A 15,482-nucleotide genomic window follows, 5' to 3' on the forward strand; every position below is an offset into this window, starting at 1 on the left:
GTACGGTGGGTGGGCATCATAAAATAAACTGTGGCACTTACAGTTTCATGACATTCAAGGAATACGGATAACTAAACAATTATAAGTGAGTAATGTGCTAAGAAGGAAGCAATGAGTGGGATCTCAAAGAACTTCTGAAGGACAGGCCCTAAACTGGAAAGGTGGGGTGAGTCGAAGTTGTCGCAGTAATGACACTGCATGTGTGGAGCCAAACACATTTCCTGTTTCCTTTGCATTCAGTGGGTCCTAACTTGTCATTGTTGTCATTGCCATTGTGACTGTCAGCAGCACACGCACCCTGTGTCTATACCGGTGCTGATTCGGGGAGCTTCCCTGGGATTGCGTTCTTGGTGACTTGCCTAGACCTGCCCGGCACTGTGTCTCCTAGCTCCTGCCAGCTTACCTAGTTTCTCCCCCCACATTTGCAGTCTCTGGGCTGCCACTCCAGAAACCTGGAGTATTTTGCCTGAATTCTCCTAGATGGCTCCTGACTTTATCTCACTTTCTCTAAATGAACGTCATGGCCCGTCCCAGAATGACTACTGCCACGTGGCTGTTCCAGAGTAAAGCAGAAGCCTCTCGGGAAATTTTCCAAATGCAAAGGACACTGAAGAGCCCTGCACCAAGCCCACTCTGCCCCACGCACCCCTGCTCTGGCTGAGGTACAGACCTGGGGGATATTTCTCCCTGTGTTTTTGGCAACCTTTCTCGTTCACCACTGGCTTAGAGACCAAGCTGTCAATCCAGTCCTCAGACTTTACTATTTCTCCATTCAAACGCTATGAACCTATGGGTTTTGTAATTTTTACATCATCAGCATATCTGTGTTACATGCATCTAGGCATGGCGAACCCTTGATTTTCCTGTCTGATTGGTGAGTGGAATAGCTCTCTTTCGCTTACCATCAGCTCTTCTACCAAAGTTCCTTAAAGCTGACTTCAGCTCTTCATTCCTCGTCTTTCCATACTCTCATTAGACCTTATTCAAAGATAGCTGCCCTTTAACTGAACCAAAAGTTAGCTACCCCCAAACCACCCTGGATCTCTGGATGTTGTGTAGTAAGAAAGACTGCAAATTATGTTGTTGTTGAAATGTTCTAGAATGTTTCTGAAGTAGGTACGGCTATCATCACTACTGCTCCACCCCAGGAAGAGGAATGTTGAAGTAGTGTTCAGATTTATTAACGTGAAAATAGCTGTCATTTCTTAGCTCTTGTTAGAGGTCAGAAACTGTTCTTAAATTATCTATAAGCATTTGTCTCATTTAACCTTCATAATTCCTCGAGGGTGTTGTGGTCAGGGTTTGCAAGGGAATAATTTAATACAGGACACATAATTTATAGGGCTATTTTATACTATTCATCCAAAAAGTCAAATGCGGAGGAGTGTGGGAGATCTGTCCACATGAGAGAGACCCGAAGAATCCAGCCGAGGGCCTGGATCCCATGGCGATGTCCCACACAAGTCCAGCTGAAGGCCTAGGACCCACAGCAATGTCTCATGCAAGTCCCTGTCGAGGATCTGCACTGGGAGCCCCAAGGGCCAGGGGTGGAAGCCAGAAAGCCTGCATCGGCGGCTGAAGGGTCTGCGCCACTAGGCCGAGGGATCTGTGCTGGAGCCCGGAAGCGATGCTCACAGTGATGACCAGGGCTCCCCTGAGTAGAACAGCAGCTGTCCCAGCAATGGTGAGGACCCAAGCTCCCCCAGTGAGAACAGCCAAGTTTGCATCTGGAAAACCAGCCGCGGCAAGCTTCTCCAAGAAAATCAAGAGCCAACGATCTTCCCCTCCAGTTCTCTCCTTATGCTGTGGGCAGCAATCCACAGGTGGGTGTTCCAGGCCCAGACCACGCTGACTCAGTTCAGCTGGGCTCCAAGCTGACCAGTAGTTCATCCACCACAGAGGCTGATATTATGATAATTATCTCCTCTATATAGATCAGAAAACTGAGTCTCAGGTAGCGTATGGCTCACCATATAAATGGTAAAAGTCACCTTTGTTTCCTATAATGCTGTGAAAAATTCATAATACAACACATCAAAGTTACTGGCTAACAAAAAAATGAGTAAATGGTGTAAGGTAACAAAACTATTATCCAGGTTGTCTTGTTCTGATTATTTTTAATCAATTTGGCTTGCAGTTTCTCACATTTTACTTTATAGGTTTCTATAGCAAATATTTGTTAAAGCAAACTTTAATAAACTATATTGGATATTTCAGATAAAATTGTCAGTGCCTTTTTCAGTACTTAATGCAGTTCTCCTATGCTACAGTAGGAAAGCTATTTCTCTTAGCAATTATTGGGTACATTTCTTGCTTTCAGTTATAATCAAGTTTTTATTTTATAGCACTTCAAGGAAATCTACTCAGCAATCGACTTTTGTTTGATGTGAGAACAAGAAGCCATTCCGACTGCATGATTTGGAAAGGGTCACGGGTCCCGCCTTCATATCAACAGCTGCATTGTAGTTAAGGCTGAGCACCATTTTTGATTTATGCATATTCCTTGCAGACACTTCGTTCTCAATATGTATAATAAAATGCACATTTTAGAAATGTGCAAAAATGTGCAGCTCCTCTCCAAGTTTATTTATAGACCCGACATAGAGCACTTATGCGATCGACTGCAGTAAACACAAATACAATCCTTGGTGCTGCCTTTATCTGCGCTCTAAGGTCTTGTTCTACTGCATGCTCTTTAGTCAAAGCACACAAAGCAGCAGAGATGAACTCCAGGCATAAGGCTCCCACCCACAAGGCCCAGTCCAGCAGGCAGAAGATTCTCCAAAGACAAAACGGATGCACTGAGAGGTGGATGCGGTCAGTCCAGGCTGGTCATAATTGTATTCATTATTAATTAATTAATTAATCTGTAGGGCTCATCAGGCCCAGGCTCTGCATACGGGTCTACATACATACAGGTACCCTGTCTCCCACCAAAGCTCTATAAAGATTATTCTTAATCCCACTTTTAAAATTAATTTTAATGTTTATTAGTACGTATCTGCAACACATAATGATCCCATTCCTCACAGGGAGTTGGTACATGTACATAACACATCTTAATTTTCTTTCTTTCTCCTTCCCCTCCCTCCACTTTTGCAAAGGATCTATCTCCCTGTTTCTTATTATTTGTCTTTTATTTTGCTCTTCATTTATTTTGGGTTTCTCTTGTAAGAGAAACAATGCAATATTTAAGCCTGTGTGTCTGATTCGTTTCTCTATGGTCTCCCCATTGGATGAGTTGAGGCTCAGGGTCATAGGAGAGCCAGGGAGTGGCAGGCAGGAGGACACCATGGGGCGGTGGTTCCCCCAGCCTTCCCCCTGGGTCGAGGTGGCGAGGCTCCTGTCCGTTGTCCCCAGGAAATATATGCTTCATGTGGAACTCTTCGTCACCACTCATCGCCCCGTCCAAGCCCTTGAACTCGCCTGTCTTGTCAGCCATGTTTTCACGATCCTGTGGAGACTCTACCAACTCACGCAGCAATGCAATCCCCAGGGCTGTGTGACCCTTGGTGCCTCACTTCCCCCTTCTTTTCAAGACTGCTAATTTTCACAGCTACAATACTCCTTCTTTTCCTTTCTTCTGTCTCCTTTTCATCTTCTGTTCCCTCACCTGCTTCGCATCGGGCTGCCCCTCCCTGTGTCCCTGCCCTGTGGCCTCTGCCCTCGCTGCTTCCCACATTTGCTTGAGTTTAGATAGCAGCAGAACAGCAGCAACAGGACCGCAACCTTTAGAGCAAGGCAGCTTGGCCTTCAATCCCAACCCACTTCACTTCCCCCCTGCTGTCTCGGTGAATTTACTTCTCTGTTCTGTGCTGCTGCTTTCTGTCTTCTTAACTTCAGAATAAATATTACAATTCTAATACCTATTTGGTAGAGTTTTATGAGGAACCAATCAGTTGTCATATGTAAAGTGCCTAGTGCATAGTAATTGCTCAGCTAATCACTCTTCGCCATCCTGTCTTTGCTTTAACATTTGCAATGACAGGTAATGTATGTCAGGAAAATATCCCATCACTGGGATTAGAGAGAAGTGAAACCCTTCCCCCAGGAAGAAACCAGAAGAAGTCCTGCCTCTAAGGTGCTTCCCGTTTCTTCATTTTCAACTTCCCGTCGGCCATGACGAAGCGAGTTGGCCAACTTCCCTGGGACCTCAGAGACCAATGCATCAGCCAAGTTTAGTTTTTCTCTTAACTCTTGCGGCTCCTGGGTCCCCAAGTGCCAGGCAGCCACGTCCATGGTGCAGGGAGAGGCTGACCTGAGTCTTGCAGGAAGCAGATGGCTTTTTGTCCCCCTGCAATGCAGCAGCTGTGTGCCTGGACACAGCTGCTAACTTTGCACTGAGGACAGGGTGGAGTGGGTGTTCCAAGGGACCCTCAGAGCCAGCAGCACCCAGAGCTTTTCCTGAAGCCTTCAGCTTGATGCTCCCGGTTTCCTGTTACAGATGGTTTTATTGTTAAATTTTATTTATTTTAAAATACAGTCAGGAAAAATGAGGCAGAGAGGAGAGAAGTCGTCTGTCTAAGATCTGCTCATTCCAACACCAGTGCTCTGACACACCTCGCCCCGCAGCCCCCAGGGGCCTCGGGTGTGCTGTCTGTGAAGTGACAGGGCTCAGCATGGTGATTGTGGAGTTTCCATCCGGCGGGACATCCTGGCACGCTGGGGTTGGCTTCAGGGTTTGGAAGCGCCGTTGGGATCACTTCCTAAACGTCTGTCCAGATGTACTCCGGTTTATACCCCAGCTGCCTGTGACTCTCGCTGAATCACACTGCAGCCTCCATGAGCACACTTCCTGAACCAAGCACACAGACTTCGTTCTATTACCACTGAGCAGATCCCTCAGGAGTCCAGTGAAGCTCCAAGAATTCCCTTCCAGTTGGTGCTTAATGTAAGTGGCCCAGACCCACAGGGACTGGTGTTTCAGAAAAAGAAAGGAAGCGCCATAGACTCTCATGGAGGTTGGGGTCATGGGCAGAAGAGAGGGAGCCTGAGGACTCCCGAGCTCAGCAGAGTCCCACACCACATGCCTCCCTCCTGAGGGATCCATCCTGTCTCCAAGGCCAAGGAAGATCCATGGCGATGCAGGGAATTTGGACCTGAGTCTGCCCTGCATCTCTGATGACACCGTGACCTCTCTTGCTCATGAGAAGAGAAATATCATTCCAGCTCTGTGCTAATCTTTAACGTGTTCTATTGGAATACAACTCACTTCATCTATGACCCCGTCATAAAATTGATCGGCTTTTTTACTTTGTGATTCTCTATCTTGAGCCAAGTTAAGGCTTTAATTATCTCAACTAATTAAGAGGACTTTGAATCACATTTTCTCCACCTTCTTCCTCCTTTGTCTGATAAATTCAGTCACCACATACTATTAGTTCTATCTTCAAAAGCCTGTTCCTTTTTCTATTTCTGTGACCGCCATTGTGAATCCGTACCTTCTACTACTTCTGGAATCCTGAAGTAGATTGCGAACTGTCCGTGTGCCCAAGTTCTACCTGTTTTCCCTCCCTTGTGTGTGTGTGTGTGTGTGTGTGTGTGTGTGTGTGTGTGTCTTTACTTCTTGCTCTTTTCCAGACCTCAGTTGTTCCTCTCCTGCTCATGGTACCAAGCCCTCCAAGCTCCCGTAAACAGAATCCACCCCAAATAAACTTCCTGTTCTCCTTGGCTGCCATCTTTATCTGATCTCTGCCGAGGTCATTTATGCGACTCACTTCATTCCTTTCTCTCAAACCCTTCAAGCTCCAGCCCAAGCACAAAGAAAATCCCTGTCCCCCCATTCATCATCAAGAGGGCCCTCACTGTTGGCCTCGAATCCCACGTGGATGATGCCAGCTCAGGAGCAGCACCCAGGAAGTGTGTGCTGAATTAATGACGATGTCTTTCCACAAAGTCTCCTTGGCCACTGCAGCCTGGTTCATAGCAGGATTCTCTCAGCCCCAGTGTAGCACATCCATGGTCCTGTAGTTGCAGAGAGAGAGCTGTTTTCTTTTCATCTGCTCAAGGAAAACTGAAATCGGTGAAACTGAAAGAAAGTTTCATACAGGAGAATGCTTTCCCTGGCCATTTTTCTATAGATGGAAGGATCAGAAGCATTTCCATGTGCCAGGCCCTGTGCTGAGCGCCTTATCAATACTCTACTCATTGAACTGCTATAACATTGTGAGGCAGGTGCTCTGTTATCTCTGGAGATGAAAATAGGGATCCAGACAGATTAAGTAATGTGTCCAAGATAAGAAAGCTATAATATGGTTCAATCAGTATTTGAATCCAAATATTTGGGCAAGAGAGTGCACAGTCACTAGAATTATACTACGCTGCTTCTCTTACCACTGCAAAGCCTGCAAAATTATCTACTATCTCCCATACTCCATGCCTGGAAAAGAAGCAGCTCCTTTGTCCTCTTCTACAGTCAGTGGAGCCCAATGTCACCATGCTTGAAAGTGACATCCCTCTAGATTCCCCTAAGACACTCTCCCCACTGTGTACAGGGAAATGTGCACTGTGTTCGGGCACCCAGTGATAACAACTGTGCCATAATAGCTGGAGCTCCCTTTTTCCCTTTGAAGGGAATTCTCCAACCCTCGGAGACACCATGAGGTAAGGGCAGGATGCACCTTCTTTAAGGAAGCCCTACTTCCTGGAGCTGTCCTGGCATGGCGTGCTAGGAAGCTCTGCTCTGCAAGCCACTGGGCAGCTGCATAAAAATGAAGTGGGCGTTTGTGCTTCCCTGCTGATTGAGTTGGCTAGACCTAATGTAGGTTCAGATTCACAAAAACAAAGTCAGGCCTGCTTCCAGGCTTGCAATGGAGCTGGAGGAAGGCAGGCTGTGTGCCCGGCTCCTTGCAGAGCGTGGCCTCCAATGTGTGTCACTGGTACCCTATAAAGCCAAGACTCAGAACCCCCCACCCCCACCCCCAAATCACGGGATGATTTGTGCAATGTGCCCTACTTCTGATGTCAGCTGGACCCTGCTCAAATAAACATGCAGATCAGAAAGTGTTTTTTAAAGGCTGAGTGTATCCATCAGGAGAAACATTTTCTGTTACCCAAAATGTCTAACCCACCCTCCACATTGGTCACTCAATCTTAATATTTTCACTCTATACTTGAAAGCTTTTTCCACCACAAAGCCTAGATCCTGATCACATGCATACCAGTTATTTTAGAGACCAGTTATTTAGAGACCAGTCATTTTAGAGACAGCCTGGTCAAATTATGAGTTCTGAGTTCTTGTTCGACAAACAATTATATTTACAAGTTTAGCATGTGGGCTTCCATTTTTTTGTGGAATGCATGTTGGGTTCATAACAAGGAATAATTTGTAGATTTCCTGAGATGTGAATATGAATCAACCCCTTAGGGCTGCAGGGGTTTAGATGGGGTCAGTCAGAGAATACATCTAGCTGTGTGGTCAGCATCTGTGCCTCAACATGCTCTGCTTCTCAACTTCCGAATTGGTGGCATCCCTTTAGATTGCTGTACAAATGGTTGAGACCTGAGACTTTTAGAATTTTCCCATTCCACACGCAGGGCAGATGTTGCTAATCAATCAACTGCACTGGCCAGATGCGGCCTGCATCAGAATCTTTTACAAGAGGTTAATTAGACTTGATGCCTGAAGATGGGAAATTGCTCACTGTGGCTGGGTTTTGTAAGGTCTCAAATAAGCTGCTTTCTTCTTTTTGTTCATTTGAGCTTGCCTTTAACACGGATTTCTCTGTACCCTCCTCCCCGTATTTGGGTCTCTTGCTTAGAATTGCCAAGTATTCTCCAAACAGATAGGGAACATGACTCTTCACTTACTGTGCTCTTTTTTGGTAATAGGGCTGAGAGGTGCTTCAGGAGGAATAGGAGCAGAGAAGGAGGAGGGAGGAAGGAAACTGGTAGACATGTGGTGGCCCAAACTTCGTGTGGGGAACGTGATGTGCCCAGCAGGAACAACTGCAGTACCCGGGACAGCCTACTTCTTGGTCATGTTTATAAATTTGGCCACATCCCAAATGAACTTTTGTTAGAAAAGGAGATGTGCTAATCCTTAGAAGATCCTTGGATTTTGTGGATTTGTGACTCAGTTGCCAACACTTAAACTTTTCGCCTTCCTCCATCATACCTGGCACTTCTGCGGGCTTGTTTGGGTGTTGGTCTGCGGACTGGAACCTGAGCTCCGTGAAGATGGAGTGCAGAGGACACCTGCTTTTCCTTGAGTCCAAGAAACTACCAATGGGTGGTTTGGTAAGTTTGAATGAAGAAGGTATAAGTTTGAATGAAGAAATGAATGAATGATATACTAAATACATCGGTGAATGGTTTTATCTCTGAATCTTATCAACCATGAACCAATCACAGACCTGTTCCAATGACTCGTGTGATTGCAAGAAGTTTTCTGAAATCAGAGATGACTGCGCTCATCTCTGTTTCACTCGTTTTCTCCTGAGAGCTGGCTTCGCCATCTTTCCGACACACAGCGGTCGCATCTCTGTGTAAGTGTACACACGGCTGTGTGCTAGGACTTCGGACATTTAGAGACATTTGAAAAGAATGTCTTCAAAGATAGGCCCAACTCAAACTGGTTTGAACAATGAGAAGATTTCCATTTCCCAAAGGAGCAGAGCTAGTTAGAAAAGGCTCGAGGCGCAGCAGAATGCCTGGCTCCACAGTCCCACCGAGCCTTCTGCTTTCCCCTCTTTTCTCTGCACTGCAAAAGGGCTGTGATTGTTATGACATCAGCCTCAGATAGGACAATGTCCAGAGGCAGAAAGATGCTGTCTCTGATTTCTGTTTAGAGCCTGGGTATTTCTCTTCGTCTTCATAGTTCATCAGTTCCAAGAAGCTCTGAGCAAATGTCTCACATTTCATGTCATGGGTCTGTTCCTAACCCAATCATTTCCCCAGGGGAAGGAATGGCTATGATTGTCTAAGCAGAGTGAAGGTAATCAGGGTGTCCTGCTGGAGCCAGGGAGGACAGGGCCAGCATCCTTGACGAACGAGGATTTATGAAGGAGTGGATATATGAAGAAACCCCCAGGTTCTATTGGAAAGAGGAAACGCACCCTGCAGGGGGAAGGGAAAATGCATACTGAGTTGGCAAACCTGCAAGTGTCTGCTCACACACACTCCTCCGCAAGAGGCCTTTATTTTAAGAAGAGCAAGAGTCCATCTCACCGAAAATCTGCAGCAGGGAACCCCAAATTCTCTCTTTGCTTACACTGGATTGCCTATGCAGAAGCTGACCTCTAGAATGTTTGGTTTGACTTTGAAAAAATAACCTTTCCCGCTGCTCTTGACCGGACAGCTGATTCTCCATGCTTGGTGACAAAGCAGGAGAAGGAAGAAGGCTGTGGCTACCAGACAAGCACCTGCTTGAGTTTGGTGTTGCCAAGTTTGTCCTTGTAGCTCACACTTAAAAAATAAATGGAGCTCTGCAGCCCAGCGCTTTGTCCAGCCGTCGCTGAAATCTCACAGCACTAGTTTTTGCCAGCATTATGGAGCATGGTTCCCCTGCGTAGACACTAGAGGAATTTTACAGTGAGCCATGAAAACACAACCAGCCTTCTTGATAAAATTCCTGGAAGACTCAGTGAACTGCCAAAAACTAGTCTTAAAAGTATGTTAGGAGAATCTGTTCCTTTATATGAACTCCTATAGTTAGAACATGCATTAATCGAACTTTCTGCCCCTAGTTATTATGAATGTTGCTAAAGAAAAACAAGGAGGAAAGCAGGAAGTAAGGAAGGAAAGAAGGAAGGAAAGAAGGAAGGAAGGAAGGAAGGAAGGAAGGAAGGAAAGGAGGGAGGGAGGGAGAAGCAATGATGAGTAAAACAGATTCTGAAGCCAATCTGCCTGGGCCCAAATCTGTTAAGCTCTCAAGGAGCTGTGTGACCTTAACCAAATTCCTTCACCTCTGTTTTCTAATTTAAATCACATCTCTTTCTAACAGATACATAATGTGTTGCCATGAGATGTTTCAAAACATACATGCACGATGTGATGTTTAGCTCCGGTTAAATGCATCTGACTCCTTGAATATTTGTCCTTTCTGGTGAAAACACCAAAAACTCTTTCTTTTGTGGGTGTGAAGTATACACTGCATAACTGTGTACTGTATTGGGCCTACCGTGCACTAGCACACCAGAGCTTCATACTCCCGTCAGCTTGGGACTTAGTACCCAGTGACTGACCTTTCCCATCCCTCCAGGCTTTTAGGAACCGCTGTTCTCCCCCCAGTTCCCATGATATTAACTTTTTAGATTCCACCTGAGTGAAATCATGCAGTTCTTATTTTTCTGTGCCCTGCTAATTTCAGTTAACAGAAGTCTCCAGCTCTGTCCGTATTGTCCAAAATGATAGGCTTTCGTTCTCTTCGTGGCTGTGTAGTATTCCACTGTGTCTGTGGCCTGCATTTCCTTTACCCTTCCGTCCATTGGTGGATCTCGGGTTGTGTCCCACTCTTGACTGTAGTGTCACAGTGAGTGTGGGCGTGCAGAGGTCTGTTCCACACACGGACTGCTCCTTTGGTTGTACCCAGGATGCGATTCCTGCATCATATGGCAGTTCCACCTCTAACATTGTGAGGAATCCCACAGTGTTTCGTTTACATCCCCGCCAACAGTGTGCCCGGGGTCCCTTTTCTCTCTACCCCGCCAGCACTTCTTATCTTTTGTCTTTGTGACAAGAGCCATCCTAGGTAGCTTGGGGTGATTTCTAACTGTGGGTCTGGTTTGCATTTTCCTATGATTCCTCTCTCTATGCTCCGTTTCCTCACCTGAGAAGTGAGGACAGAAGTAGTGCACACCTTTGTGGCTATTGGGAACACTCCTTGTGCACACAGACAGAAGAGTGCTTAACATGAAATAAGTCCTCAGTAAGTAAGAATACATGTTTCTGTTCCTTCCATGAGGCAGGCTCTGTATTTACACACGTTATTCTAATCCCCAAAATGATCCTGCAGGATCACATAATATTGCAAATACCAGTGACTAATAATAGCCAGCATTAATTGTCCACCTACTCAGGACTGTACTCCGGCTACCAAATGACCAGGATCTCATGGAAGCCCCAATAACTCATAGAAATATGGGTTTTTTTTTCCAGTTTTACAGGTACAGATACTGAAGTCTGAAGAGAAAAATTAATTTGCCAATGGCACAGTGACATTCACTTCATCGGTGCCATTACTGGGCCTGGTCGCCAATTAGCTGGGGTCTCCGGGCTGCACTGCACACAGAGCACACAGAGCACACAGAGCACAGGATTAGATGACTTGTGTCCTCCACTTCCCCATGCTCCCTTCCCCATCCTGGCCAGCGGGCACGCTCTTCAGGGTCTGCTCGCCCTCAGGAAGGGTGTGGGATGCCAGGGTCACATGATCAATAAAACACAGCAGACCTGGAAGAAAGGAAGAGAAGCCTTTCAAACGGTATTAAGAATAGCAAGTAGCTATTCAGTAGACTTTAGTGTCTGTAGAGCACTTTCATATTTAACTGAACTAAATGAGGGTATTAATTGTGCGATGAGTCATAAACTTGCTATATGGAGTGCCATGGGGGGTGGCAAAGTCAGGGTCCACAGAAGCAAGGGGGACATGGCTCTCCCATGGACCAGCCTCTTGCTCCCAAGGGTACCGAGTCCTCCACAGTCTTGGATGGGTGGGGTCACCCCTTAGGAAGCAGAGCTCTTTGACCTGATGAAACAGATACCTGCTTTGTAATGCTACAGTTGAGCCCATCAACGAGAGCAGTTAGTGTCCCTCAGGCTTAACTTTGGCTTCAAGTTTTCCTGTGTCTCGCTTTTGGGTGTGCATCACTGCTCAGATCTTGAGCAGGACCAGTAGCTACAGACAGTAACGACTCTGGACTTCTTCCTTCCCAGAAATTTCTTCTGTAAAAGTTTGAGTAGATGTGAGAGTTTCTCTCGGCCAGAACAGTCTCTGTCCTTCACTGTCCTTGGGTCCTACCGAGCACCTACTAAATGCTAAGCACACGAGGGACAAGGCCGACGAGGTCCCCATCTTGAGCAGTGCCACCTTCACACCCCGCACAGCAGCTAGTTTGAATTGTTCATTACGTGTTTTCCAAAGGCAGTGATATTTGCAGAAACTTTTAAAACAAGAACATGTTTGCTAGACAAGAGCCTCATGTTCAGACCGGATTCCTCAGAGATACCCTTGGCGATGTGAACTCGGGTGGGTTCAGCAGAATATTCGTAGGGTCTTAATCTGACATTGGTTGGTTTGTTTACTTTTCACAAAGATACTTTGGACCACTTCAGATGTGGAAAACTAGTCCCAGGCTATGGCCAAGGAGAACGAGGGGGGAAAGAGAGGAAGAGCTGAACTGCTGGAGAAAATGGAGTTGGAGAAAATGTGAAGCACCCGGCATTGGCCTGGAAGGGGCTCGGGGGGAGGGAGGGGAGCCAGGGTCTGCAGCCAGCTGGGGGCAGGGGCGTGAGAGGTGGCTGGTGACACGTCCTCAGTGATAGCCCTGTCCTGCAAGTTTTAAAAATACAAATGCCCCAATTCCATTTGAAGTTAGCTGCCTTTCCGTAATGTCACTCTCCTATCGTTATTCCCTATTTGTTGTGGCTGCTAAATTTTATGACCTAGGTTCTTTTATATGCAGCATTTGGAGGAAATTGAAAAAGGAGGGGTAGGCATTGCACGGAGACATAAGCATAAAGTGGAAAGAAAAAGCTGTAAGAGGAGAAACACAACAGGATGTGTGGGTAAAGAGACAATCTAAATGAAGATACACCAAGAGCAGGGTCAGAGGGAGACCCGGGGTGTGCCATGGCCAGAGGGGCTGGGGCTTAAAACATTTCTACTTCAACAGGGCAAAGTGTCCAACAACCGGGGCTGGGCATGTGGCTGACTTGTGGGCTGTTTTGGAGCAGCACGTTGTGTTGTGACAGGAAGGGCTTGGTGACACACATCTGTCCTACACGGGGTGACCGTGGGGAAGGAGAGGCCGAGGAAAGGCCACAGCGGTCTCCTGCCCTCCGTCCGCGGGCCCTGCCTCTCCCGCTAGGACTGCTCAGAGGATGTTTGGATAAAGTCTTGGTGATTTAGAGCTCTCCAGCGGCCCACTGGCTTAGCAGCTGGGAAATTCTGAATCACATCGGATGGAATGTTTTGTTTACTTCCTCCCTTTGCTCTCCTCCCTTCCCCCAGTAAATACTTTCCAGCAGGGAGCTTTTTCTCAGGTCTCGCTCTCCCTTCTAACCCGTGGCTGTCTCTCTGTGGCTGGTTTCAAAGAAACAATATCCCTTGGAGTACTGGGTTGCTTTTCAGAAGCTGGAGAAGTGAAGGAAGGAAATCTGCATTACCCACCCGCTGTCCTTCACTATTAGTGGCACGATGCAAATGAGGTCCCGACCAGGGCAGCCAGCACCACCCGGAGAGGAAGTGCGCAGGAGATTGTGAAACCAGACTTACCCCAGGCCACTGGATGCTCTGCTGAGCACTGCAGAAGCCCTTCTTTAACCCAAATTAGAGGCAAATAAAACCTGGGGATGCTGGAGCTGCCTTCATTCCTTGAGGGTTGAGGGGGCTCCGGCCCTCCTCGCCCTGGGGAGCAGCAGTCCCCGACGGGTCCCCAAGGAAGCTGCCAGGCCCGAGCAGCTGGCTGGCACCATCCTTGGTGACACAGTATTTCCGAGGGAGGGCCCAGGCCTGGCACTGAGGAGTGGTGTGTCCGAAGCTCAGGTCTCATCGGGTTCAGATCATGACCTTTCCTGTAACTCACTGAAGGGGTAAAGCATCTCGGGACCAATGCCCACCCCAACCTGGACCTAAGGTCTCTTTGGAAGCAGATGGGGGAGTGAAGAGGGTGGACCGGCAGAGGGCGCTGTGTGCAGTGACGGGGACAGACAGGGAGGGCTTGGCCTGACCTAAAAAGAGCACACAAACATGCAAAACAGGCCCCCTAAAATAATGACTGACATGTCACACACTGCCCATGAAGCAGGTACATCTGAGATGTGCACAGGCAGGTTGTGTCATCACTGTGCACACATCACTCCCACACAAACCTAACCGTGCCATCCACCACACACCTGTGCTATGTGGTATGCACCTGTGCATGACTGTTCCTCCTGGAGACGTGAGGGACAAAGCAACCCAAGAGTCAGTCGAGCACGGGGAGACCAGACTATCAAGGGCCTTGGCAGACATTAACGCTGCACGCTGCTTGAGAGCAAACAGTTTCATATAAGTACAAGTACCTTCTAATAGTTTAAAAAGAGTAGTACAGCAAATACCTAAAGCAGCAACATGGTCACTTACTATCATTTCCAGGGTGATGGACTTCACACAGCTCCATTGCTGCACCTTTGTATGACTTGCACACAGTGGGCTGTTTACACCAATGTCGCCACAAACGCACGAGTGATGGACTGCACTATGATATTGCCATGGCTACGGCGTCACTGGGAGACAGGCATCATCCACCTCCAATCATGCGACACCACGCGGTCTGCCATCGCTGTACATGTGCTGATGCAGCACAGGATGGTCACTCCGCAGAGGCCTGGTATGTCTGTGTCATGTGCCGTTTCCCCTTTTCATGGGCCCAAACACAGCCCAGGGATGCCCTTCGTCCTGGGGAAAGGGTGGAGTGGGAAAGCATGCAGTGTCTGTTACTCTTGGGAAAAGCTGGGTGTGGGAGATGTTCTCAGGCCACAGAGTACAGAAATGAGCTTTGCACCCACGAGGGGCCACTGAATCTGCACCCTGGTCCTTCCTCCTGCTGAGCTTCCATCCAGCAGGAAACGAGAGGGAAGCAAGGCATTCCACATGAGCCCTCAACCCATGTGTCCGATCATTCTAGCTGTTATTTTCATTATGTTACTAGCATGACGATAATGCTTCCTACAATAACACGGGCTTAGAGTTAGCAAAGTCATCCTCTCTCCAATGAAAAACTGAGGTCTAGAGAGTTTGAGCACTGCCTATCAAACCTGGAGCCCTCACCACCACCAGGCCACACTGCTGTGGCCTCTAACAGGTTCAGCTTCAGTTTGATTGGGGAGGAAGTGATTCTGCCAATGCACAGTCATCCAGTATGTAATTCAGGTGTCTCGCTCTTTGGAAACAAATGTATTGTTGGGTATAATGATCTAATTACCTCTGAAATAATTGAGCCCTTTTCTTTCATTGACATGGCCTCTTATTTTCTGATCAGACCTCCCAAATTTAAAGACCCAATCTGAAAATGGGCATCTGAAATGAACAGACATTTCTCAGACAAAGAAGTAGAAATAGCGAATAAATATATGAAAAAATGTTCAACATCACTGGTCATTCAAGAGATGCAAATGAAAACAACGCTGAGATTCCACTTCACTCCAGAAAGAATGGCTGCTATCATGAAATCAACCAATAACAAATGCTGGTGGGGCTGTGGGGAAAGAGGAACCCTGCTCCACTGCTGGTGGGAGTGCAGACTGGTGCAACTATTGTGGAAATCAGTATGGAGATACCT

General features: G+C 47.2%; 1 protein-coding gene across 19 annotated transcripts in view; it reads left to right on the forward strand.

Moving 5' to 3' along the window:
• Positions 1–15,482, forward strand: part of Sgip1 (SH3GL interacting endocytic adaptor 1) — a 195,436-nt gene that overhangs the window by 15,826 nt on the left and 164,128 nt on the right. For 15 of the 19 annotated variants that reach the window (XM_087212872.1, XM_013070980.3, XM_087212865.1 and 12 more), the window contains exon 2: positions 14,297–14,531. The exons of the other annotated variants lie outside the window; for them this stretch is intronic. Coding sequence is in view for 14 of the 15 variants with exons in the window: in XM_013070980.3 (XP_012926434.2) it covers positions 14,336–14,531 (196 nt within the window). In the remaining variant the exon portion in view is untranslated. The remainder of the gene's footprint in view (positions 1–14,296; positions 14,532–15,482) is intronic. 19 annotated transcript variants of the gene reach the window in all.

Source organism: Heterocephalus glaber, unplaced genomic scaffold (assembly GCF_053883595.1).
Source record: "Heterocephalus glaber isolate CG9 unplaced genomic scaffold, H.glaber_assembly_v1.0 deba00001442, whole genome shotgun sequence".
NCBI lineage: Eukaryota > Metazoa > Chordata > Mammalia > Rodentia > Bathyergidae > Heterocephalus > Heterocephalus glaber.